Below are 24,245 nucleotides of genomic sequence, written 5' to 3' on the forward strand. Positions count from 1 at the left end.
TGCTGTGGGTTAGGTCACTGCTGGCAATGCCAGAATCCCCTGTTGGAGTGTCAGACTAGTTCTAGCTGCTTGGCTCCTGATCCAACTTCCTGTTCATGCGCCTGGGCAGGCAGTGGAGGATGGCCCATGCTACTAGGTAGGGCCCCTGGTCACCCACGTGGGAGACCTGGATGGAGATTCAGGCTCCTGGCTTCAGCCTGGCCCAGCGCTGGCTGTTGCAGCCATTTGGGGTTTGAATGACTAGATGAAAGATTTCTCTTTGTCTCTCCTTGTCTCTGTCACTCTGCCTCTTGAATGAATCTTTTAAAAAAGACAGTGTTCATATCCATTGCCCTTGAGAATTTTCTCATGCTTCCTTGGGATTACTGCATCCCTTCCCCATCCTAAGTGGCTACTGAGCTGCTCCCTGTCATTAGAAAGCAGTGTGCATTTTAAATATTTTATTTAAATGTAATCAGGTACTCTCGTGGGGTGGCTTCATTCAATTTGCTTGATTGTTTAGAGGTTCATTCATTTTGTTGTGTATTTCAGTTTTTCAGTCTTTTTATTACTGGGTTAGTACTCTGTTGTATGAATAAACTCTAATTGCTTTAACTGTTTACCTCTTGATAGACATTTGCATTGCTTCTGACTTTTGGCTATGAATAATTATTTAGAATAGTGCCTTACTATTCTTTTACTACTTACAGTGATGTTATCTTTCTATGCACTAGCTTTGGTGATTTATATCTTATTTTTTTCTAGTCAGTCTTGCTAGAAGTTTTACCAATTTTATTGATCTCAAAATTTTGCTTCATTTAATTTCTCTATTTTTCTGTTTGTATTTCATTGACTTGTACTGTATTTGACCTTTCTTTTGCTTACTCTGGATGAAATTTGCTTTTTGAGATTTGGAGATTTTTTTTAACACAACTATTTACATATTTGAAAGACACTGGCTGGCGCCGTGGCTTAACAGGCTAATCCTCCGCCTTGCGGCGCCAGCACACCGGGTTCTAGTCCTGGTCGGGGCGCCGGATTCTATCCTGGTTGCCCCTCTTCCAGGCCAGCTCTCTGCTATGGCCTGGGAAGGCAGTGGAGGATGGCCCAAGTCCTTGGGCCCTGCACCGGCATGGGAGACCAGGAGAAGCACCTGGCTCCTGGCTTCGGATCAGCGAGATGTACCAGCTGCGGCGGCCATTGGAGGGTGAACCAATGGCAAAAAGGAAGACCTTTCTCTCTGTCTCTCTCTCTTTCTCACTATCCACTCTGCCTGTCAAAAAAAAAAGAAAAGAAAGACTGTGAGAGGGAGGGAGAGGTAAGGGTTGGGGGGAGGGAGGGAGGGAGAGAGAAAGAGAGAGAGAGAGAGAAAGAGATTGATCTTCTGTTCACTGGTTTACTCCCCATGACTGCAATAACCAGGTCTGGGCCAAGTGAAGCCAGGATCCATCCTTGTCTCCGGTATGGATGCCAGGGGCCCAAGTAATAGGGCCATTTTCACTGCCTCCTCAGGTGCATTAGCAGGAAGCTGAATGAGAAGCAGAACGGGTGGTGCTCTACTATGGGATGCTGGCATTACAAGCAGGAGCTTAACCCACTGCACCACAATGCTGGCCACCGGATATTTTTGTCTATTCTAAAAAGGCATTTAGTGTTACAAGTGTTCCTCTATTGAGTGCTTTAGCATCCCACAAATTTTCATATATTCTGTATTTATTTTCACTGCAAAATATTTCTTAATCTCTTGATTTTTGATAATTCACCGAGTGATTTTGATGTGTTTGTTTAGCTTATAAACATCGTGGGTGTTTAAGGTATCTTTCTGCTATTGATTCCTGATGTCATAAAATTGTAGTCAGAGAATATATATATATATATATATTTTTTTTTGATAGGCAGAGTGGATAGTGAGAGAGAGAGACAGGTCTTCCTTTTTGCCGTTGGTTCACCCTCCAATGGCCGCTGCGGACGGCACATCTCGCTGATCCGAAGCCAGGAGCCAGGTGCTTCTCCTGGTCTCCCATGCGGGTGCAGGGCCCAAGCACTTGGGCCATCCTCCACTGCCTTCCCGGGCCATAGCAGAGAGCTGGCCTGGAAGGGGGACAACCAGGATAGAATTCGGTGCCCCAACCGGGACTAGAACCTGGTGTGCCGGCACCGCAAGGTGGAGGATTAGCCTGTTAAGCCACGGCACCGGCCAGAGAACATTTTTTATGACTTGAATCCTTTTAAATTTGCTGAGATTTGTTTTATAGTCCAGCATGGGAGCTAACATGACAAATGTTCTGTGTGTACCTGGAAAGAGTTTGTGTTCTAATGTTACATGGAAGGTTCTGGAATGTCAGTTTGGTAGATGGCATTGTTCTAGCACTTTGTATGTTTAGTCATTTTCTGTCTACTTGTTCTATGAATTTCTGAGAGAATAGTAAGGAAATCTTGTAGTTTTGAATTTACTCACAGTTCTGTTAATTTTTTTTCCTTTTTTTCTAAATTAGGTGCATAAGTATTTTTAATTGTTTTGTGATGACTCCTTTATCATTTTTAATTGACCTTTATCACTGGTAATATACTTTTCTCTTCAGTTCACATTATCTGCTAGTAATATAGCCTCTTTAGTTTTTTCAATAGTTATATTAATATGGTGTATCTTTTTCCATCCTTTTCTTTGAAAATAAATTATATTTTATATTTATAATATTTACATTTAATATATATTTTATATTTATAAAATTATGTGTTGAATTTTTTCTTGGCAACATATTAAATTTTTTTTAATCTAACAATCTCTGACTTAATTGGGCTGTTTAGACTGTTTATAGTTAATGTGAATATTGATTTGGTTGAGTTTGAACCTATGAACTTGCTATTTCTATTTATTCCACCTCTTTTTCTGTTTTGCCTTTTTCTGCCTTTTTGGGTAATTGACTATAGTTTACTCATCACTTTTGTCTCCTTTGTTGCCTTTTTTATTGTAATAACTCCTTGGGTTGTTTTAGTGGTTGCTTTTGGGTTTGTGGTATGCATTCTAACTTATCCTAGTCTATCTTTAAGTGGTACTATTCTGTTTCATGTATAGTATAACACCCTGGCAGCAGTGAATTATCATGTTTTGTCTTCCCAGCGTTCATACTCATGTCATCCTGTGTTTTGCTTTCATATGTGTTGTAAACCCCAGAGTATGTTGTTACTGGGTTTGTGTTAAATCATCTGTTACCCTTTGAAGACATTTAAGTGACAAGGCTTTATATGTGCCTTTGTCATTACCTTTTTTTTTTCTCTCTCTCTTTTTATTCCTTTCTGTAGATACACATGGCCATGTGGTGTCCTTTACCTTTTTGCCAGCACTTCTTATAGCTCAGGCCTTAGTGTTGCATTCTTGTTTTTTGAATGTCTGAAAAAATTTATTTCACTTTTTTGTTCTTGGTGGTAAACAATTACAGGTTAATAAAGTTATTTTTTCTTTTAGTACTTTAAAGATATTGCTCTACTTTTTTCTACCTTACATTGCTTCTGATAATAAGTCTTCTGTCACCCTCACCCTTATTTTTGTATCTCTGTGTGTAACATATCTTTTTCCCTGTGGTTATTTTCAGGATTCTCTCTTTATCATTAGTGTTTAGAAATTTGGTTTTGCTATTTCTCAATATAGTTTTCTTCATGTTTCTTGTGCTTGATCCCGTTGAGATACTTGGATTTATGGGTTTATTGTTGTCATCAGATTAAGAAGTTTTTCAGTCAATGGTGTGTATATTAGGCCATCTGAAGTTTCCCCCAGAGTTTGTTGGTGCTTTCTTTTGATTTTGTTCAGTACTTTTTCTCATTGCATTTCATTCTGAATGGTTATGAAGCTCTGCCTTCAAGATCACTGATCATTTGTTTTCTAAGAGTTAGTCTACTGCTTCAACTGGGCTTTTTAAAAACATGCCTTTCACTAGAGTGTCAGTTTGTTGGATCAGCAACAGGAGTCACTGTGCACTTGCTCCTCATGTGGGATCTCTGTCCTTAATGTGCTATACATTGTGATTTAATGCTATAACTAGTACTCAAACAGTATGTTTCACTTTGTGTTTCTGTGTGGGTGCAAACTGTTGAAATCTTTACTTAATATATACTAAATTGATCTTCTGTATATAAAGAGAATTGAAAATGAATCTTGATGTGAATGGAATGGGAGAGGGAGCGGGAAAGGGGAGGGTTGCGGGTGGGAGGGAAGTTATGGGCGGGAGGAAGCCATTGTAATCCATAAGCTGTACTTTGGAAATTTATATTCATTAAATAAAAGTTAAAAAAAATGTCTTTCAATATTGACATGTTACATCTCTTCTTGATAATCATGGATTATGGTGATGATAACTGTTTTAATATTTCAGTCAGTAGCTCCTATCACCTTAGTCATTTCTAGATTGGTCTCAAAAGATTTATTTTTTGCCCTCCGAATGGCTTGTGCTTTCTTAACTTTGCAAATCTGGTCACTTTTTATTGAATGCCACGTCTTGGAAGGTTCATATTGCTGGGTTTAATCCCTGTGGAGTTCACATTTTCAGCTTTATTAGGTGACACCAGAGCTACGTTGAGTCTGGCATTTTTCTGTTGAGTCAAGATACTTGTTAGAACCTGAACAAATGCTCATTCTTTTGGGTAGTTTTTCACTGGGCTCAGGTCATTTCCTCATATGAATTTGCTAATCAGTCCTCAACTGAATGCCTACTGGAAACTCCCTGCAGATGTACAGAGGCCTCTGGGTAGGCACTTTTGGGCATATTACCCCATGCACTTGGGCTACCTTGGTTTCCCCAAGCTCTGCTTGGGTTCTCCTTCTTGTACCCCAGCCTATGCACTCTCTAAGCACTAAGCTAGGACAACACCAAGGATCACCTCCTTTGCTTCTCATCTCCGGAATCGCTGACCTTGACCATGTTTCTCATGGCCAGTTTCTTGAGTGCCATTGTTTTTGCTATTTTGTTTGTTTTCTGTTGTTTTTGTTGTGGGTAAATCTGTTTCCTGTTACTCAGTTTGACTGAAAATGGAAATCCAAGAGCTTACCCTATTTCCAATGAAAGAGGCCTTCACTTACAAGTATTGTTGGGTTTAATGTACCAACATTTATTTTATGGCTAACTTTTAATATAAAAGCTAATTTCTTTACAAGATATACAACAAAAGCAAAGGAGACATGGAAATGATGCTTCTCTGTTTATAATGTATTCAGCTGCTATATCATGATACTGCTTGGATGAGTGAGAGAGAAAACCAAACTCGGAATGTGTTGGTGGTCCTCAGGCAGATACTGGTGAGGTAGGGATAGGACGAGAAATAGGAGACAGGGACCATCCTCTGAGGAGTTCACAGCCTTGATAGCAATGACGATCATTCACAGAACAGTTAAGGAAGATACCAGCCATTTGTGATGATGTGCCAAAAGGATATATGAGATGGGCATTTGGCACAGCATTGAAGACACTGCTTAGGATGCCTGAATTTAAGTCCTGGTTCTGCTTCCACTTCTAGCTTCCTGCTAATGCACACCCTTGGAGTCAATGATGATGGCCCAGACACTTGGGTCCCTGCCATCCACATGGGATACATGACTTCAGTTCTAGTTCCCAGCTTCTGCCTGGTCCAGTCCTGGTTTGTTGTGGGCATTTGGGGAGTGAACCAGTGGGTGAGACTTTGATTCTCTCTCTGCCTTATTCCCTCCTCCCTCTCTACCCTACGCGCCCCCCCCCCATCTCTCTGCCTTTCAAATAAATAAATAATTTTTGAAAAGTGCATATGAAAATTTAGAGAAATAAAGAGCATTCCCACTGTGGTCATTGAAGGCAGTGTCAGGAGGAATTCAGGAAGACCAAAGACCAGAGTGCCTTCCAGGCAGAGGACCCAGACCTCTTAGGAAAGGGAGAGGGTGAACGGCTTGTTTGACACTAGGGGCAGTGGGAGATGAGTTTAGATGATAGTTCAGAGTCTGGGATGACTGTAATTGCTTCTACATTTTGCGTTTATTAGAGTCCACCATAAACATGCCAGCTGCCTTTGACAGAAACAGAGAAAAGTCTCAAAGCTTGTCCTGTCCAGTTGCTTCCAACTACGTCAGCAACCACCAACATGTAGTCACTTGAAGCAATAATGTGTCTACCTCATGGTTCTATGGGTGGGTAATTGTGGCCACGTTCACTCTGAGCAGTTCATTGGATTGTTGCGGGGTGCAGAAACTAAAAACACAGCGAGACTTTTGGGGTCAGATCAGGAGTCTGTATTAGCCAGCTGGCGACTGCCTTCCCACAGAGCGAGGCTGGAGAAGACAGCAGCGAGTTGCAATGGCAGGGGGTTTTTAAAGGCAAAACTACATTTGGTGGCCTTGGCCGTTATCAAGCAAGCAGAGTACAGAAGCCAGAAATATGCTTGTTACAGCCAGATGAGCAGACTGATATCTCTGACTTGTTTCTCTCAAAGAAACAGTGCCTGCTCCGAAGCAACCAAGCAAGATGAGCTATAACCACCAGGGCAGGCTATGTCCTGCGGGGAAATCTTAAACTTAAAGCCACCCTCTCACGGGATCAGTCAGCTGCAGTCAGTATTGATTGCCTTACTGCATAGGTAGCCATTGTCTGAATGTCAGCTCAATTGATGCCTCTACTGGGCAACATGTCTCCTCCCCCAGCCACCCTGCCCAGGCTCCTTCATGTCCAACTGCCAAGTGCAGCAAGGGAGCAGGCACTCATGTGTAAATACCTCTTGTGTCTTTGCTTGGATTGAATCACACTGCTATATTGGCCAAAGTAAGTCACATGTTCAGCCCAGATTCAAGGGGATGGAGAAAGATCAATTTTTGTAAGGAGTGGCTGCCACGTTTTGTGTCTATTTTTATAATATACTTTGCATTAATTAAAAATGTATTGTGTAATAGAAAAACAGAAGAGAAGCCTGCTGACTGTCAAGTTAAAGTCATCATTTTGCTCAAAGGAATTTCGGGCTAACTGGCAGATTGAAGTTATACTTTGAATGGCTCTCAAATGTTACAGAAAGTGACACTACAATATCGTACTCTCTCCTATTTGTCTTAGTCTTATCTTTATAAAGACTTCCCAGTTGTTTAGTCTATTTGCAGATTATTAGCCCAACAAAGAGAAAGACTGTAATTGACAGAAAATCTCCCCCTCTGCTGTTGGTCAAGTTATCTCTCTCTTTGCTGTGTTGGCTCAGGCTGGGCAGTGGAGCCAGGAGACATTCCAACTCCTTAAGGTCAAGGTTGGACTGGAAGTCTTGTGTTGTCTTTCTGGCAGATCACTTTTCCATTAAAAAGACAGGAAAGTCTTAGAGAAAAGGAGAGGTGACTGTTTAGGTATTTAAAACTTCCATTGTGTTATGGAACAGATGTGACTGTTTATTTCTGAATCTAAGAAATCATTCTCATTATCAAGGATGTAATTTTGGTTCTTTCTGGAACCAGTCCTTTATTACTCAAGTTAGCATAATGGAAATAATGCTAAATTGCTATGAGAAAGACAATGCAAGTCTTTTGACTTTGCTTCTCTCCCTCAAAAAAACGGAGGATATTACAAGAAAGAAAAGAACCCAAGTGAAATACTCCTAATTGGTAATTGCCATGTAGTAGGTTTTCTGGGTCCCTGGCAATAGTGAACACCCAGGAGGAAAGGACCAGAACTGATGCAAGGCTGAAGTTTCTGGAAGCCCTGAGACTTGGTCAGGAAAAGCGAGCACTGACTGAGACAGTGAGGGAGCTCCTTGTGCATCACACGGAGCGTGTGCTCCTGAGGGTGAACCTGGGTTGAGATACGGCATACGTTCTCTTGCAGAGACAAAGCAGACTTGATAATGCTCTGCAGTGAATGCTGCTTCTGCATTTGGCACCTCTAGTAACACTTCTTCAATCTATCCTTATTTCTAGGGATGCTATTCAATGACAATGCAGTTTTTTACTGACCTGCATATCCTTTTTCTAGGATCTTTTAAGCTTTTAGAGCTCAGGTGACTCCCATGGGAAGCTAGGGAAGAACATGTGTATTTGTCAGAAAGCTAGGTTGTGAGGCCTGGGACAGGCCCCTGCATTCCCAGTAAAGGCTGGCTGGCCATCACGCATCCCCCACCCCACAGCCACCTCCCTGCATCAGAAATCGGGGCCTTCTGGGTGTCCATGGCAGTGAGAGTTCTGAACTCTGACGTTCATGTGTCTCAGTCCCTCCCCATGTGGTTCTCTCCCATCTGCCCTTTTGCTTCTTCCTGCCACTACCTCCCACTTGCGGCAGGGAAGGGGACCTTTGCTTGCCAAGGGCCATTTGCATATTGATAACATTTGGGAGCTGTACAAAATGATGAGCTTAACATTTAGCCCCCAGAGATGTATTAAATTTCGAGTCCTACCTGCAATTCCCTTGGCAGGGCCAGACCAACTGATTTCACAGGGTTGCATGGCCCATGAGCTGAACGTTGCCCACCCTTGCATTCAGCATCTTTCTATTTGCTTATCCTATGCATTGCTTCTCTATTTGGGCTTCTCATAGCTCAGTCTCTTACAGGGCCCCCAAAGGCCTGCCTCGTGCAGATGCTTTGTCGTCTTCTCCCCACTGCGTCTTCATTCTCCATCTCCCACTGCACGGTCTCAGGTGCATGAATGGGACTAGCTCAGCCCCTTGCACCAGGAGCCTCTTGTGCCCCTGCACAACCTGCCTTCTGATGGGCTGCCTTCGAAGCAGGGACCCACTCTTCGTTTGCTCACCTGTTGCCAGGGGCTAGGGTTGTTGTAGGTTGTGCTCACATGTTTTCCCTTGGCGGATGGGCTGGGAATATGCAAGTGTGGAGACCAGGATATCACATTATCCTGACTTCATACATCTTATTTATTCAATCATTGATGTATTAGGCAGTCAGCCAGGCTTTTCTGTGGGCCAGACATGGAGATTAATGAGGAAATCAGGTCAGATTCTAACATTTAGGTTGTCATGGGAAAATATAATAACCTATATGGAAATGATCAAGATTGAATTTAGTGTAGCAGTGTCCTCTAGAGAATCATGACAAAATGGTTATGCTACAGCATATACTGTGACAAGTAGTGCAAGACTGGTACCGTACTAAGTACTAGAGGTGTGGGGAGTTGGTCATCCCTGGGGCTCTGGCCTTGACTGGTCAGGTTGGAAGGCCTGCTCTGCTGCATCCAAAATGCACTCCTCTGTGTCTCAGTCCCCTTGTCTCTAAAGGAGGAGATAATGGAAGTTAGTACAAGAGGTTGTGCAGATAAAAAGTGCTGTTGCACGCCACCTAACAGGCTCGCTGTGTCACCGCCATAAACGTTAAGTGATAATACCAGCCACATGCAGTGAAGTGGAGTCCTGGTGAGGGCAAACTCAGGGGACTAGTATGGCAGAGGTTAAACCGTGCAGTTCCTGCCAATAAGAGTGCCTCCCTCACTGCCTTGCAGAATCTCCCCCTCTGGCCACCTGTGCTCGTCTGTGGCCTGAGTTACAGCCGCCTCTGGTATAACTTCAGATGATGTCAGTTTCCCAGGTGCCACCTGGGGTGGCACGTGGTCCTGATGACTGCCCCAGCTGGTACCATGATGGCAAAGTTTGAATCAGACCACAGCCCACTGGATCCTGTGAGGTTGGCAACTGCCAGTGTGGGTGTCCATTCCTGGCCTTGGGGACCACAGCATGGTTCCTCCTGCACCCCCTGCCGTGTAACCACCTTCCACAGAGTTCTCATTCTTGGGGTAAGATTGTATCTGTGGCGTGTCCAGCTGCTGGTGTAAGCAGGTGTGTATGTAAATGCTCACTTGAACCTTTGAGTGTCTCGTGGGTCTGGAAGCCTGATTTTCCCCATCTTGCAGTCAAGTAAACTGAGATGAAGCAACTGGCTGCACTCTGTTTTCCTCGTTCCAAGCCTTGGGCCCATTCCTTTACGTCACAGCTGGTTCCCAGACCTGCCAAGGTAGACAATGCAGCAAATACCAATCCTTGTAGGTATTTTCCTGGATAATTTAATATGCAAGATAAAAGTGTTAAATATGGCATTGTGAAGAATAGGGTAATTTACCCTGTTGTCTTGAATTTCGATAGTCTTTTACAAAAATGCTAACTTGGGATATCCCCTTTGCATGATTCAGATATAATCAGGCATTGTAGTATACCTTAAGCCCATTCACAGAATCATTGTTCATAGTGATGGAACATAAGCCTCAGCCATTCTCGCGCATTGCCCAATAGGTAGAGAAACATTGGAGTTCATTCCTTGCCTTGAATCTCAGCTGGGTCTCACATCCTTTATAGTTCCATGTATTTTGCTTCAGTGTAGGAAAAGAACAGTCCTCCTTGCCTTTAGTTAACACCTCATCTTTTGGTTCTGTCAGCCATGAAATTATCACAGAAAGAGCCGCCGTGGATGCTAATGCCGCCTGCTGGTGTGTTCACAGGTGCACAGGTGACGTGCTGTGGCAAGGGTTGCGTGGACAGGACAGTCTGCATATCCCTTCCTCAGGGACACCCAGGCAGAAATGACTGTATCCGCCTGAATGGCCTTATGTCCGAATACTCGTCTAATTCCAAACAATTGCAAACAAGCCCTCGTGTTCTCGTTGTAAGCCAGGAAGTGATGTTAATGTCTAATGTTGGGAAGCTGTGCTGTGACCAGGGACAAATGGCCGGTGATGGCAAAGATGTTTAGAGGGCAAGCTGCAGTCTGAACATATGGGAAGGGCAGGGTCTTTATCTTACCCCTCACCCAGAGCAGACAACAAGGTTGCTCCTCTCTCTTCCCTCTAAGATACAACACAGAAATAAGACTGCTGTTGCAAGGGAAAAGACCACCCAGGGTGGGCAGGGAAGCCAAGCTGGACCAAGTACCCCACACTGAGGGCAACAGTCCCTAAAATACCTGTGCAGAGTACCTTTCTTTTCTGGTTTGGTTTCTAAATTCTATAACTGGATATTATTTTGATGTCCAGCCAGCTTGGCTCTTCACAGATATGTGGTAATACATGGGAGTATTTCTCCACTTAAGAAGAACTTTTGATTCTTAAAGAGAAATAGAATGGCTTTAAGAAAAATTTGGACAATTAGAGAAAATTGTAGAGCTGCTTTGCTTCCTATCCAGCTACCTGCTTATGTGGCTGGGAAGATAGCGAATGATGGCTCAAGTATTTGGGCCTCTGCTGCCCACATGGGAGACCTGATGGAGTTCCTGGCTCCTAGCTTCAGCCTAGCCGTACCTTGGCTGTTGTGGCCATTTGGAGAGTGATCCAGACAATGCAAGATCTCTCTCTCTCCCCCCTCTCCATCTCCCTCTCCCCTTCTTTCCATCCCTCTGCCTTTCAAATAAATAAATAATTTTTTAAAAAAGATTAATTTAGGGCCGGCATCGTGGCTCTCTTGGCTAATCCTCCGCCTGTGGCGCCGGCACCCTGAGTTCTAGTCCCAGTTGCTCCTCTTCCAGTCCAGCTCTCTGTTGTGGCCCGGGAGGGCAGTGGAGGATGGCCCAAGTGCTTGGGTCCCCGCACCCACATGGGAGACCAGAAGGAAGCACCTGGCTCCTGACTTCGGATTGGCACAGCGCCGGCCGTAGCTGCCATTAGGGGAGTAAACTAACAGAAAGAAGACCTTTCTCTCTGTCTCTCTCTTACTGTCTATAACTCTCTGTCTCTCTCACTGTCTAACTCTGCCTGTCACAAAAAAAAAAAAAAATTAATTTAGGTGAAAAAAAGTTGAAATCCATGGATAATTTTTTATAATATGAATTTTCCACAGCCTTTTTGAAAATCCCTAATATGCGTGTATTACATTTTTTTGCGCCCATATAAACTTACCTTTAAACTCTGCTTCCCGTCAACTCATTGAAATACCTCATGTTAGTCTGTGTTTCCATTCATGCACCCAAGGCTAGGCTCGCACTTGGTCATTGTGGTTTAGAGTGGCTTTGATTCTGAGTGGGGCCAAGGCTCCTCTTTGTTCTTGTTGGTTATCCTTGGACCTTAGGTCCTGCGCAAAACGTCTGGACTCATTTTGTAAAGTTTCATGAAAAATCCTGTTTTGGATGTTGACTTAGAATTGTATTAATTGAAAAAAAAAACAACAACATGGGCTTCTTGATTATGCTGAGTCTTTCTATAGTTGAATGGAATAAAACTTCCATTTATTCAAATGTTTTTATAGAAGTCTTTGATATTATTAATTGGGCAATTCATTGTTAGCTTATGACTGTTTTGGTAAATTTTCTTGATACATGTAAATGAAATTGGTATTTCTACATTTTACGTACATAAACGTTGCTAGACTCTTATTCTAATATTGTACAGATTTTCTTGGACTGTCTATATTAGTTGGTCAGATTATCCAAAAGTGATGACATTGCATTTCTTTTCCTTCTTTATTCTTTTTGGTGATACTTTTTTCTCCACGTACTTGCTAGAACGCTAAGAAGAATGTCAAATGCAAACCACAATGGGGGCTTCCTGTGTCATTTCTTACATTAACTTTGTTCTTGATTGCCAGTGATGCTATCATAGCATTAAAATTTAAAATTTCTTTGCTAAATACCTACTGTCAGGTTAAGAAAGTTTTCTTCTATTCCTAACTTCATAAAAAGTGTTTTTAAATCTGGGTTGCCAGATCATATGGCAGCTCTCGCCGTACTCTTGAGGAACCTCCCGGCTACCCTACATAGTGGCCATACAGATCTGCACGCCTGCCAACAGTCTGTGGGAGTTCTCCCTTCTCCATATCCTCACCAGCATTTGTTACTTTGCTTTTTTGGTAATAGCCATTCTAATGGGTGAAATGCCTCATTGTTTGAATTCCTTGTATATTCCGTAAATTAATCCCTTGTTAGATGAATAGCCTGTAAATAATTTGTTCTTTCTATGGATTGTTTCTTCATTCTGTTTATTAGTTCCTTTGCTGCACTTTAGGGAGATATAATCCCATTGTCAATTTTTGCTTTTATTACCTGTGCTTTTGAGGTCAAAAACTTTCCCCTGACCAATGTCCTGAAGCATTTCATCTATATTTTCTTACAGTAATTTCAAAGTTTGGCTCTTTCATTTAAGTCTTACATCCATTTTGAGCTGATTGTCATACATGATTTGCGATAAAGATGTAGTTTCTTTTAAGGATGAATATCCAGGTTTTTTTTTTTTTTTTTTTTTTTTTTTGCACCATTTATTGAAAATCTCTCCCTTTGTCCAGTGTCAATACGTGCTGCCTTTGTCAACAATCAGTTGCTGTAAATAAGTGGAATTATTTCTAGGTGTCCTATTCTGTTCCATTGGTATGTGTGTCTGTTTGCATGCAGACACATAGCTGTTTGGGGTATGATAGCTTTGTAGTAGGTTTCACGGTGAGGTATTGTCATGCCTCCAGCTCTGTGAATTTTGTGATTGCTTTTTCCTAATTCTGTGGAGAGAGTTGCTGGTCTTTTGATAGGAAGTCCACTGACTCTGTAGACCACTTTGGGTGCTATAGCCGTTCTAATAGTATCAATCCCTTGAACTTGTGAACATGGGACATCTTGCCAAGTTTTTTGCATCGTCTTCAATTTCTTCCATCAGTGTTAAGATGATGCGATTGCAGTGGGCGTTAGGCACAGCACTGAGCATGCTGCTTGGAACACTTGGATCTCAGAGGATCTGGTTTGAAACCCAGCTCTGCTTCTGATGGATACAGGTTCTTAAAAAAAGTTTTATTTTTTAATTTTAAAGCCAGATTTAGAGAGGAGGACAGAGAGAAGGAGAGATCTTTCATCCACTGGTTCACTCCCAAATGTCCTCAACAGCCGGGGCGGGGCCAGGCTGAAACTAGGAGCCTGAAGCTTCTTCTGGGTCTCCCACGTCAGAGCAGGGTCCCAAGCCCTTGGGTCATCTTTTGCTGCTTTCTGAGGCCTATTAGAAGGGAGCTGGATTGGAAGTCGAGCAGCTGGGACTCGAAGCAGCACCCATATGGGATGCCAGCATTGCAGAGAGGCTTAACCTGCTATGCAACCCTGCCACCCCAGATCCAATGCTATGCCACTAAGGCACACTTTGAGGGGCAGCAGGTGATGACTCAAATACCTGGGTTCCTGCCACCCACATGGGAGACTGGACTGAGTTCATGGCTCCTGGCTTCTGCATGGCCCAACCCTGGATGTTGTGGCCATTTGCAGGGTTTACTAGTAAGTAGATCTCTCTCTGTTTCTATCTCTGTCTGTCCCTCCCTCTATTTCAAATAAAAATAAATATTTAATGATGACAGTTCTATTTTTTACAAGCTTTATTTATTCGGAAGAGTTACATAGAGAGGCAGACACACACACACACACACACAAGTAGAGGGGGAGAAAGAGAGAGAAAGGTCTTTCATCTGCTGATTCACTCCCCAAATGGCTGTAACAGCTGTAGCTGAGCCAATCCAGAGCCAGGATCTTCCTCTGGGTGTCCTACATGGGTACAAGGGCCAAGGACTTGGGTTGTCCTCTGCGCTTTCCCAGATGCATTAGCAGAGAGCTGGATGAGAAGTGGAGCAGCTGGGACTCCAACGGGCACACATACCGGATGCTGGCACTGCAGGCTAGGACTTCAACCCACTGCGACACAGTGCCAGCCCAGAGGATAATTGTTTTGCAACTGTATATTGAGAAATTGATATATATGTACAATAGGAATCGGTTTGTTTGAAAGTTGGTTTCATCTCATCAAAGTCTTTTAAAAATACAAAGAGAAGAGAATGTGTTTCTATTTTATGCATACTGTTATACCTTTTGTTTTTAACTACACTGATTGATGACAGCTAACAGGGATATTGCTTGGTGTGTGTTTTGTATACATTACCACCCTTTTTTCCAACTGATACGTGAAGCTTCACGTTGCTTAATTTCATCTACAAAGAAAGACCCCAAAACAACATCTGGGCTCTCAGTAATCTCCCTCCAAGCACTGCCTGGCCCCTCCATCCAACCAAGTGACTTTGGCACTTTTCATTGCAGGCAAGCAACTAAAGCGTGAATTTATTGTGTCTTCAGGTCATCGCTGAGCGGTCTTCTCACTTCGTCCTTTAAGCAACACCAAGAGTCATTGGCAGCAGAGAGAGAGAGGCGGCGGCAGGAGAGAGAAGAGCGGTTGCAGAGAATAGAACGGGAAGAGAGGAACAAGTTCAAGTAAGGAGAGTTTTACGGTTTTATAAATAGTGACTCAAAAATGGAGCCCCAGGACGGCTGTCTGTAATTAATGCTGGCGTTAAAGGATCAGGAAGTAATGCGTGTGCTTCCGATTCTGTCTGGACCTCGGTGAGCAGGCCTCACCTGTCATAGGCTGCGTCTGGCTTGTTGTGGCCTTTCCCTGACCACAAGGCAGGAAGCAGACAGCCGGATTGAATAGACTCGCGTGTTGTTGGCTCCTCCGTCATCTGAGATGGTCCTATCGAGGTCTTCCCGAGGACAGAGGGCCTGATCATCTTAATTTGCCATTTCTTGCTGAAGCCGCTCACGACCTATTCATGTTCTGTTGGATGCCGAAAAGAAAGCGCTTTTCCCTCCTGCTGCTTTACTTCTGCTCCCTGTTTCAATCTTCAATTAAAAAAAAAAATTCTACCCTCTCCTGCTATGGTGGCGAAGTCATCGTGTTGCCCATTGCCAGGATCTCCTGGTCTCAGACCTCAGGTCCCAGGCTGTGTTTCCAGATGTGGCCCACGGGGTCCCCCATGCCATGGCCTGTCTGACCCCTCTGAGCCTGGCCTGCCCCTTCTCCTCCGGCCAGTTCACCTGTTCTCCCGGCTGCCGGCTCCTCTCCCCGGCTTCACGCCCTGCTGTGCTTCCTCCAGTGCCAGTCACAGCTGAGTCTTGGCTCGCCCATGGCAATCCGGCCACTGTTCCCTTCCCTCTTTTTTTTTGACAGGCAGAGTGGATAGTGAGAGAGTCAGAGAGGAAGGTCTTCCTTTTTGCCGTTGGTTCACCCTCCAATGGCCGCTGCAGCCGGCGCATCTCGCTGATCCGAAGCCAGGAGCCAGGTGCTTATCCTGGTCTCCCATGCGGGTGCAGGGCCCAAGGACTTGGGCCATCCTCCACTGCCTTCCCGGGCCATAGCAGAGAGCTGGCCTGGAAGAGGGGCAACCGGGATAGAATCCGGCGCCCCAACCGGGACTAGAACCTGGTGTGCCGGCGCCACAAGGCGGAGGATTAGCCTGTTAAGCCACGGCGCTGGCTCTTCCCTCTTTCTTTCTTTGCTTTCTCTCCCCACCTCTATTACCTGTTTGTTCAGTCCACCTTTTTTGACAAACCATATTCCCATTGAGTAGGCTGCCTAGTGCATTCTATAAAGAAAACAAGACATTCTCAGGATTTACATATGCAAGAACTTGGGTTTTTTTCCCTAGAAGCCAAAGAGACTATACTTAATTGTTAAAAAAGAAAAAAAAAATAAAGTATGAATGGAATTGTGAAATTACTTAACTGTATCTCAGTACCTAGGCTGTGGATGGAATGTTGGTCCTAGCTTTTTTTTTTTTTTTAATTTTTGACAGGCAGAGTGGACAGAGAGAGAGAGACAGAAAGGTCTTCCTTTGCCATTGGTTCACCCTGCAATGGCCTCCGTGGCCGGCGTGCTGCGGCCAGCGCACCACGCTGATCCAAAGGCAGGAGCCAGGTGCTTCTCCTGGTCTCCCGTGGGGTGCAGGGCCCAAGCACTTGGGCCATCCTCCACTGCACTCCCAGGCCACAGCAGAGAGCTGCCCTGGAAGAGGGGCAACTGGGACAGAATCCGGCGCCCCGACCGGGGCTAAACCCTGTGTGCCGGCACCGCAAGGTGGAGGATTAGACTGTTGAGCCACGGTGCTGGCTGGTCCTAGCTTCTTTAAGACTGCATATTTAGACTACCCCAAGTAAAGCAACACCATTTCCCGCTACACTTGTGTGACACGCCCCACGCTGTCAGGTTCCTACCAAATGGTCTGTGGAAGCACCATCCCTGTATGCCCCACTTCTCATGAGGTAGTTCTGGAAGTTGTCGCTTTTGGAGAGAACCATGTGCAACCTGGAACACGCCAAATGCTCCTTGATTTATGGCTTTCTAAGAGACTTGAATATTTTACCACCAAATAGCAGCAGGGAATTTGACTGAAATACATGGAAAATTCAGAGATTAGCTTACACATCCAAAGTTTTGATGGAAAAGCCTTAAAACAGGGTAGCCAGACTGGGGACAGTGGGATCCACAGGCTGTGTTCTGTGCCCCCTGCTGCGTCACCGAGTGCAGCCCACAGTCACAAACTGAATGTCTGGAGCTCCCAAAACTGACACAGAGAAGGGAGCAGGTGGCCTTGGAGGGAAACCTCACCCACCAGTGAGGGTTTACAGTTTTTAACCTCCAGAACCATCTGGCATTACGCAAAGGCACCCCAAAACCTGGCAGCACATAGCAAGTGGGGACTGGAAGCTTCCAGAAGCAGCTCTTCTTAGCCAGGATGCGGCCAAGGGACTCACTCAGGCTGAGGGAGCAGAGACAGTTTCTGTCTTGGCCTTCGCTCGCACGTGAACCTACAGGCAACGTTGCTACAGAAGCTCAGGGGTGTAGCCGCAGCATCCAAGGCAGGTGCCTGAAACTGTGAGGGAGGAGAACCCTTGCTGTGGCTGGGAGAGCTCTGATGGCACACGCACTAGGAAAATCCTTTCTCCCTGTCCACCTGCTCCATAGCGTGTTTCCAAACGGATGCAGCGGAGTGGGGAGTCTTGGGAGCACAGGCCTGGGGGAATAGGACAAGGGTACATTGTAGTATATGTTCAGCTAGTATTTCTCATGTCGACACTCAGCCCTCTGTTTCCATGGGCCCCTTGTACCTAGATTCAGGCAGCTGAAGATCAGAAATTCTTGGAGAGAAAAGATTGCGTCTGCTAACTCTGGACAGACTTTCTTTCCTGCCATTATGTCCTAAACAATATGAGAACAATATAACAACTTTTAAAAACTCGGCCTGCTTCCTTTTTGAAATTTACATTGTATTGCTTCATAAATAGTCTAGAAATGATTTAATGTATATGGAAAAAAGTGAATAGATTATTTGCAAATGCTGTACCATTTTATAGAGGGACATATGCATCCGCAGATTTGGGTGGGGGTCCTGAGTTCAGTCCCCCAAGGGTACCCCAGGAGGTTGGCAGAGTGAGAATTAGGCCTGAACAGCTGCCTTCAGAGATGATGCCCCTGACTGGTCAGTGTTTGTCCTTGGTTACTGGTGGCTCACTTGTCATTTCAGAGCACAGAGAGATCCAAGCACAGTGGCCCTCATCCAGGAAGCAATGCTCCTCATGAGGACAGATCCCAGGGAACTGTTAATTGTGGTGGCTGCGTTTCCCTGTGGCTGGGGATGTGAGTGAGAAGAAATTCAAAAAAGGAAATATTCATAGTTTTATAAAGCAGTCTCTGGGGTCACCCAAATGGCCAACCTTTTGTCAGCTGTTTTGCTGAAGTTGTTCGTGTTCTTTATGATTTTGCAAAGCATTGCAAAGTTGTTCCTTATCTGTTGTCGCTGTTGTTGATATGGCCTTCAGTTTCCTGGATTAAAAGGTTTATTTCTAGTGTGGCATGTGACAAGGACATACTGAGTCCTACCTGCTTGCCTCCTCTCTACCCTGGCTCGCTGTCTCTCTGACTTAAGAGTAAGCCTATACGGCCACTGTCCAGGGCACCAAAGGGATAGGATGCTGAAGCTATATTCCCATGTCCAGTGTAGAAAACTATGGTGTCAGTGTTCTCCATGGAAATGAATGTCCCACGGAGAGGAGGCTGATCACACCAATTGAAGTTCTAGTTGGAACCATACCAGCGGGTACAGAAAGACGAAGCATTAAATCTGGTCCAGGCCGGACATTTGTGGGTCCAAACAGAGGTGAATGTGCGAAGCAGTAGCTTCCAGGGAAGCCAGCATAGTAGCTGAGGGTGTGATGAATGCCAGGAAAGGATGGTGGGCTGTGGAAGGAGTGTCCAGACTGTGGAGTGCAGCACAAAATGACCATTTGAGTACTTTATTTGTGTGGTTTATATTTTATTTTTTAAAAAAGGATTTATTCATTTATTTATTGGCAAGAATGACAGAGAGAGAGAGAGAGAGAGACAAAAAGAGTTCTCCCATTCACTGGTTCACTCCCCAAATGGCTGCAACAGCCAAGGTTAGGCCAGTCTGAGGCCAAGAGTCAAGGATTCCATCCAAGTCTCCCACATTGGTGACAGAGACCCAGATACTTGGACCATCTTCTGCTGCCTTCCCAGGCACGTTAACAGGAAGCTGAATCAGAAGTAGAACAGCTGGGACTTGAACCAGCACTCCAGTATGGGAGTCCCAGGTGGAGGCTTATCTGCCACAACACCAGTGCCTATGTATTTTTTTAGAAACTTCCCTTCTGGGGCTGGCGCCATGGCATAGCAGGTAAAACCATCACCTGCAGGGCCAGCATCCCCCGTGAGCGCCAATTTGAGTCCTGGCTGCTCCACTTCTGATCCAGCTCCCTGCAATGGTTTGGAAAAACAGTTGAAGGTAGCCTGAGTGCTTGGGCCCTTGCAACTACATGGGAGACTTGGATGAAGCTCCTGGCTCCTGGTTTGGTCTGGCTGATGTAGCCATTTGGGGAGTAAACCAACAGATGGAAGATCTCTTTCTCTCCCTCCCTCCCTCTAACTCTGCCTTTTAAATAAAATAAATAAATCTTAAAAAAAAAAATCTTCCCTTCTTCATATATGTAAATTCTTTCTAAGGAGTAATTAGTCCTGTCTCTGAGTAAACTCAATAATCCCATTTTTAAAATATTGTGACTTTATTGATAATCCATTATAGTTAGTGCTAAAAGGTACAGGCTTTAAACTTTAAAGTTCAGCTACAGCCATTCTCCATTGTTGAGGCAGGAGCAGTCTTCCATAATATACAGTTAACAATTTCTTGGTAATTTTATCAGCATCTAATTCTGTTCTTTTTCTTTCCTGTTTGTTTGTTCTGTGGATCTCCATTAGCCGAGAGTACTTAGACAAAAGAGAAGAGCAGAGACAAGCAAGAGAAGAAAGGTTCGTATATTTCTTCTTTCCCACGGCAGTGTCATGGCACATGACTTTGCTCTGTGAACCAAACGTGCAGAGGAGAGTGTGTTATTAACACATAATAACTTCACCTAAGACCTTGGGAAACTAGCATTTTCAAAATTGAGTGTTCTGGTTATCTCAGTTCTCCAGGAAAAATTCAGGTGTATCACATATTGCTGTCATGGTATGACATGCAGGTGTCTAATTCTCCACATGAGCACTTGGTATTAGCACATTAACACATGATGAGCATTTGAAGTGCCCCATGTCACCAATGCTGGGTTAGAGTTAGGTGCCCTGCTGTGCACCTCTGTGTCTTGTGATGATGACCCATTCCTTCCACAAATATTTGAGCACACACTCTGTGCAAGCACTGGCTGGGGTGTGAAACACGCTGGAAACTTTTGCTGCTTATGCCTGATCACTTAGGTGTTCCTTCTCTGACCGGGACTCAGGTGCTGGATGGAAGGAACCATTGTCCTTTATTCCTCCAGTGCCTTCCATAGTGTGTGCAGCGAAGAGTAGGTGCTAAGAAATGTGTGAAATAAATGAGCCAATGAACTAATAGCTTTACCTACAGTATCCAAGCTATACCCTAGTTAATTAATTTCAGTGGAAACATGCTTTGAATTTCAATAGGAGATGCACAGTTAACATATGTTTTGTCTGATACATGTAAATCAGCAAAGGAAATGAGTTTTAGAAATAGTCTTTATCCCTAGTACAGCCTGCAGTTGTCCCTGTCTACCACCGGGTGGGGTTACTGTACGGAGAGATGGCAAAGCTCATCTTGTACCTTTTATACCAGAGCCAGCTGGGAACAGAACATTTTCTGGACAGTGCCAGTAAGAAGTGGAATTGTGCTAATGTTTTAGACATCATCAACTCAATAGATCAGGACAGTCTGAGGCAGGGAAGAGTGGAGACTGTCTGTGCTTAATTTAAAAATTAGATGCTTAGATCAGCCTCATAAATAAAACTATGGCATTGCCTTATTTCCAACATTCTATTAGATTAATGTCATCCTAATAACCAGTTGTAGCCAGCAAATTTAGAGTGAAAGATGCTGCTAAAGGAATAAGTGTCTTCTCTCTCTGACTACTACCTGCCTTTGACTTTGGGGATGTAACGTATGCTGAAAATGCTGTTGGCTTCCTGCCCAGGCTTACAGAATGAACAGTCTTTCTTTCTTTTTATTAACATTCTCTTTCCAGTCCCCCCCCCCCACATTCTGCACTTTATGGAGCCTTTGACAACTGAACTGTTAAGTCTTGTCCACACCAGCAAGGCCTGGTGGCTCTTGGGGATGTGTCCAGGTGGCTTGGTCAAGGTCTGAACTGGCTCAGACTGAACTTCACAGTTTCCCCAAATCCCTAAAGGCCAGCTTTCTCTGGGTAGTGTTTCCTGTTCCTCCTTCCAAATGGGGTTCACTCACACTTGGCAGGCTTGTGCACAGGAGGTCACCATGTCTCTCCTCTGGTTCCGCCCTTGGTTGCCCCTGGGCTCCCTCTGCCTTGGCTCTTAGCAGGTGCCGAGGCAGGCTCTCCCTGCCCCGTGTGAGGGTCTCCCTCATTGCCTACCTCTCTCTACACAGAGGCTGGGGGGAAAAGAAGCCAAGCATTTTCCTCTGATTTGGAACAGTTGCTTTTCATAGTTGGCTTGTTTTTTGAGTTGCTTGATGAAGATAGGAGTAAGGGGGATAAGCTGTCAGGGGTTCCTGGGTAGGTGGGAAAAGATAAGATGCCCAAGTACAATTGATTTGCAAATGGACCGGAAAACCAGTGGAGATCAGAGTAGCAAGAAGTACGGGAATAAGGAAGAAGAAGACTTTCATCTAGTAACATTTCAGGGGAGAGGCCGTTGTGTGGTGGATCCAGTGGCTTTTGCCCATAAAAGACTAGGACAGCAGATGGGCTGGCAGGCTTGTATCAATCATGCAAGTATGAGAAGATGAGCGCCCTTTGGCTCTACTGAGGTATACAGGCCATGCAGATATGTTTTGTTTTATTTCGTGTCAACTCATTCCATAATGTCAGGCAAACTGTATTATTTAAAAGTTTTATTTACTTGAAAGAGAGAGAGAGATCTCCCAGTCACTGGTTCATTCCCCAAATCCTGTGTGATGGCCGAGGCTGGGCCAGAGCAAAGCCAGGAATTCTTTCTGGGCCTCGCATGTGGGTGGCAGGGATCCCCCAGCTTGAGCCAGCACCTACTGCCTCCCAGGGTGTGCATTAGCAGGCAGCCAGAGCCGGGATTTGAACCCAGACACTGATACGGGCTGTGAGTGCCCTGAGCGGTGTCTGAACCACTACACCAAACACCTGCCCCGAAACTGTGTGACTGACAGCGATGCGGACCAGGAGTCCGATTACCTCGAGTGCTACTTCTGATTGTGTGAAATAGAAGAAGAAAGGCTGTATATGATAGTGATTGATGTAAGAGACAGTCATGAATAGCTTTAAAAAAGAGAGGCGCTGCAGTAGCGCTGGGGAGTGAGACCCAGGCTGGGGACTTGTCTGCACAGGGGAGGAGCAGTCACCTGGGGGTTGTCACCTGAGGGGGACAGCTGGCTGTGGAGAGGAAATACCTTATGGCAAACAGATTGTGGAGACAGAGCACAAGGGAAGGGTGAGGCTGGGCTGCAGTTTTGGAAATTCTGCGTGGAAGCTGTCAGTGAAGCAGAGAGGGGAAACAATGTGGGCAGAGGTGGGATAAATCCCGAGTGTGTGGGGGAAGGAATGAGGTCAGAGGCTTTCCTTAAGGCTGTGGCTTGTGCCTGGAAAAGCCCAGTGCTGGGCACTTGGGGGCTCCCCTGGAGGCCGTCGGGTGGATACTGCTTCCATAGGCAGCAGGGGTGTGAGACAGGCCTGCCTGCCTGCCTGGCTCCCTGCGTTGAGTCCCGCTGGATCCCTAAATGCCTCGGCTCTCAGAGTCGCTGTCTTAGGGCAGGTTAGGATGTGGATCCGGCTTCCTTCCTGCGCTGGCTGGGGAGGAGTGGGCGGGAGTGGCTGCTCAGCTGTGCCACCGTACACTTGATTTCAGCCAAGGGGCTGAGAAGCAACGTGTGCCGCTCTGATTGCGCGTGGTGGGGCTCCTGCAGTACACGCCAGCCCTCCGCCCTCACTCTCCGCAGGGCAGAGGGGCGCAGCTGTTGCTGCTCAGTGCCCTTCCTCTGCCTCTCTACCCCTTCCGTTTAAAACATTTTAATTGTGATTAAATATTCATAACCTAAGGTTGACAACTTAACCCTTTTCTTAAAATTTAAAATATTTATTTGAAAGAATGACAGAGGGAGAGAGAAAAAAGAAAGACCTTCCACCAGCTGGTTCACTCCCCAAATGGCTACAACAGGCAGGGCTGGGCCAGGCCGAAGCCAGGAGCCAGCCATCTTCCAATGGCCATCTTCCTCTGCCTTCCCAGGCGCATAGGCAGGGAGCTGGATAGAAAGCGGAGTCACCTGGAGTCACTGGGCTCTGATGCAAGATGCTCCTGTTGCAGGTGACAGCTTAACCCACTGTGCTACCAGGCCAATCCCCACCTTAACCCTTTCTCTTTTTTTTATTATTTTTTTTTTTTTGACAGGCGGAGTGGACAGTGAGAGAGAGACAGAGAGAAAGGTCTTCCTTTTGCCGTTGGTTCACCCTCCAATGGCCGCCGCGGTAGCGCGCTGCGGCCGGCGCACCGCGCTGTTCCGATGGCAGGAGCCAGGTGCTTCTCCTGGTCTCCCATGGGGTGCAGGGCCCAAGGACTTGGGCCATCCTCCACTGCACTCCCTGGCCACAGCAGAGAGCTGGCCTGGAAGAGGGGCAACCGGGACAGGATCGGTGCCCCGACCGGGACTAGAACCCAGTGTGCCGGCGCCGCAAGGCGGAGGATTAGCCTAGTGAGCCACGGCGCCGGCTTAACCCTTTCTAAATGTGTAGGTCAGTGGTGTTCGGTGCATTACACTGTGGGGCAGCCAGTGTCTTGAAGGCTTCTTATCTTCTAGAACTGGCCATTGAACAACGTGCCCATTGAACAACCCAGCCTGCCCAGCCCCCACCGTTCCTGGCTACCTCATAGACAGCCTCATTCCCGGACACAGTTATCCTGAAACCCTTGACTCTTGCCACATCCCATGGATCCTCGGTGGTGGTGTTTGTGAGCCCAAGGGCTGGGTCCCATCTGTCTAGGCTCTGGGCTCAGCAGCGTCGGTAGTCCCCTCAAAAGCACCAGTCCATGTGTG

At 45.5% G+C, this 24,245-nt stretch overlaps 1 protein-coding gene across 5 annotated transcripts in view; it reads left to right on the forward strand.

Annotated features, from left to right (window-relative positions):
• FHOD3 (formin homology 2 domain containing 3) overlaps positions 1-24,245 on the forward strand; it is a 484,314-nt gene that overhangs the window by 370,897 nt on the left and 89,172 nt on the right. For 4 of the 5 annotated variants that reach the window (XM_062201570.1, XM_062201571.1, XM_062201573.1 and 1 more), the window contains 2 exons: positions 14,983-15,117; positions 19,955-20,005. In XM_062201570.1, coding sequence (XP_062057554.1) covers positions 14,983-15,117; positions 19,955-20,005 — 186 coding nt within the window. The remainder of the gene's footprint in view (positions 1-14,982; positions 15,118-19,954; positions 20,006-24,245) is intronic. The other variant, XM_062201574.1, reaches the window with a different exon arrangement.

Source organism: Lepus europaeus, chromosome 9 (assembly GCF_033115175.1).
Source record: "Lepus europaeus isolate LE1 chromosome 9, mLepTim1.pri, whole genome shotgun sequence".
NCBI classification, from domain to species: domain Eukaryota; kingdom Metazoa; phylum Chordata; class Mammalia; order Lagomorpha; family Leporidae; genus Lepus; species Lepus europaeus.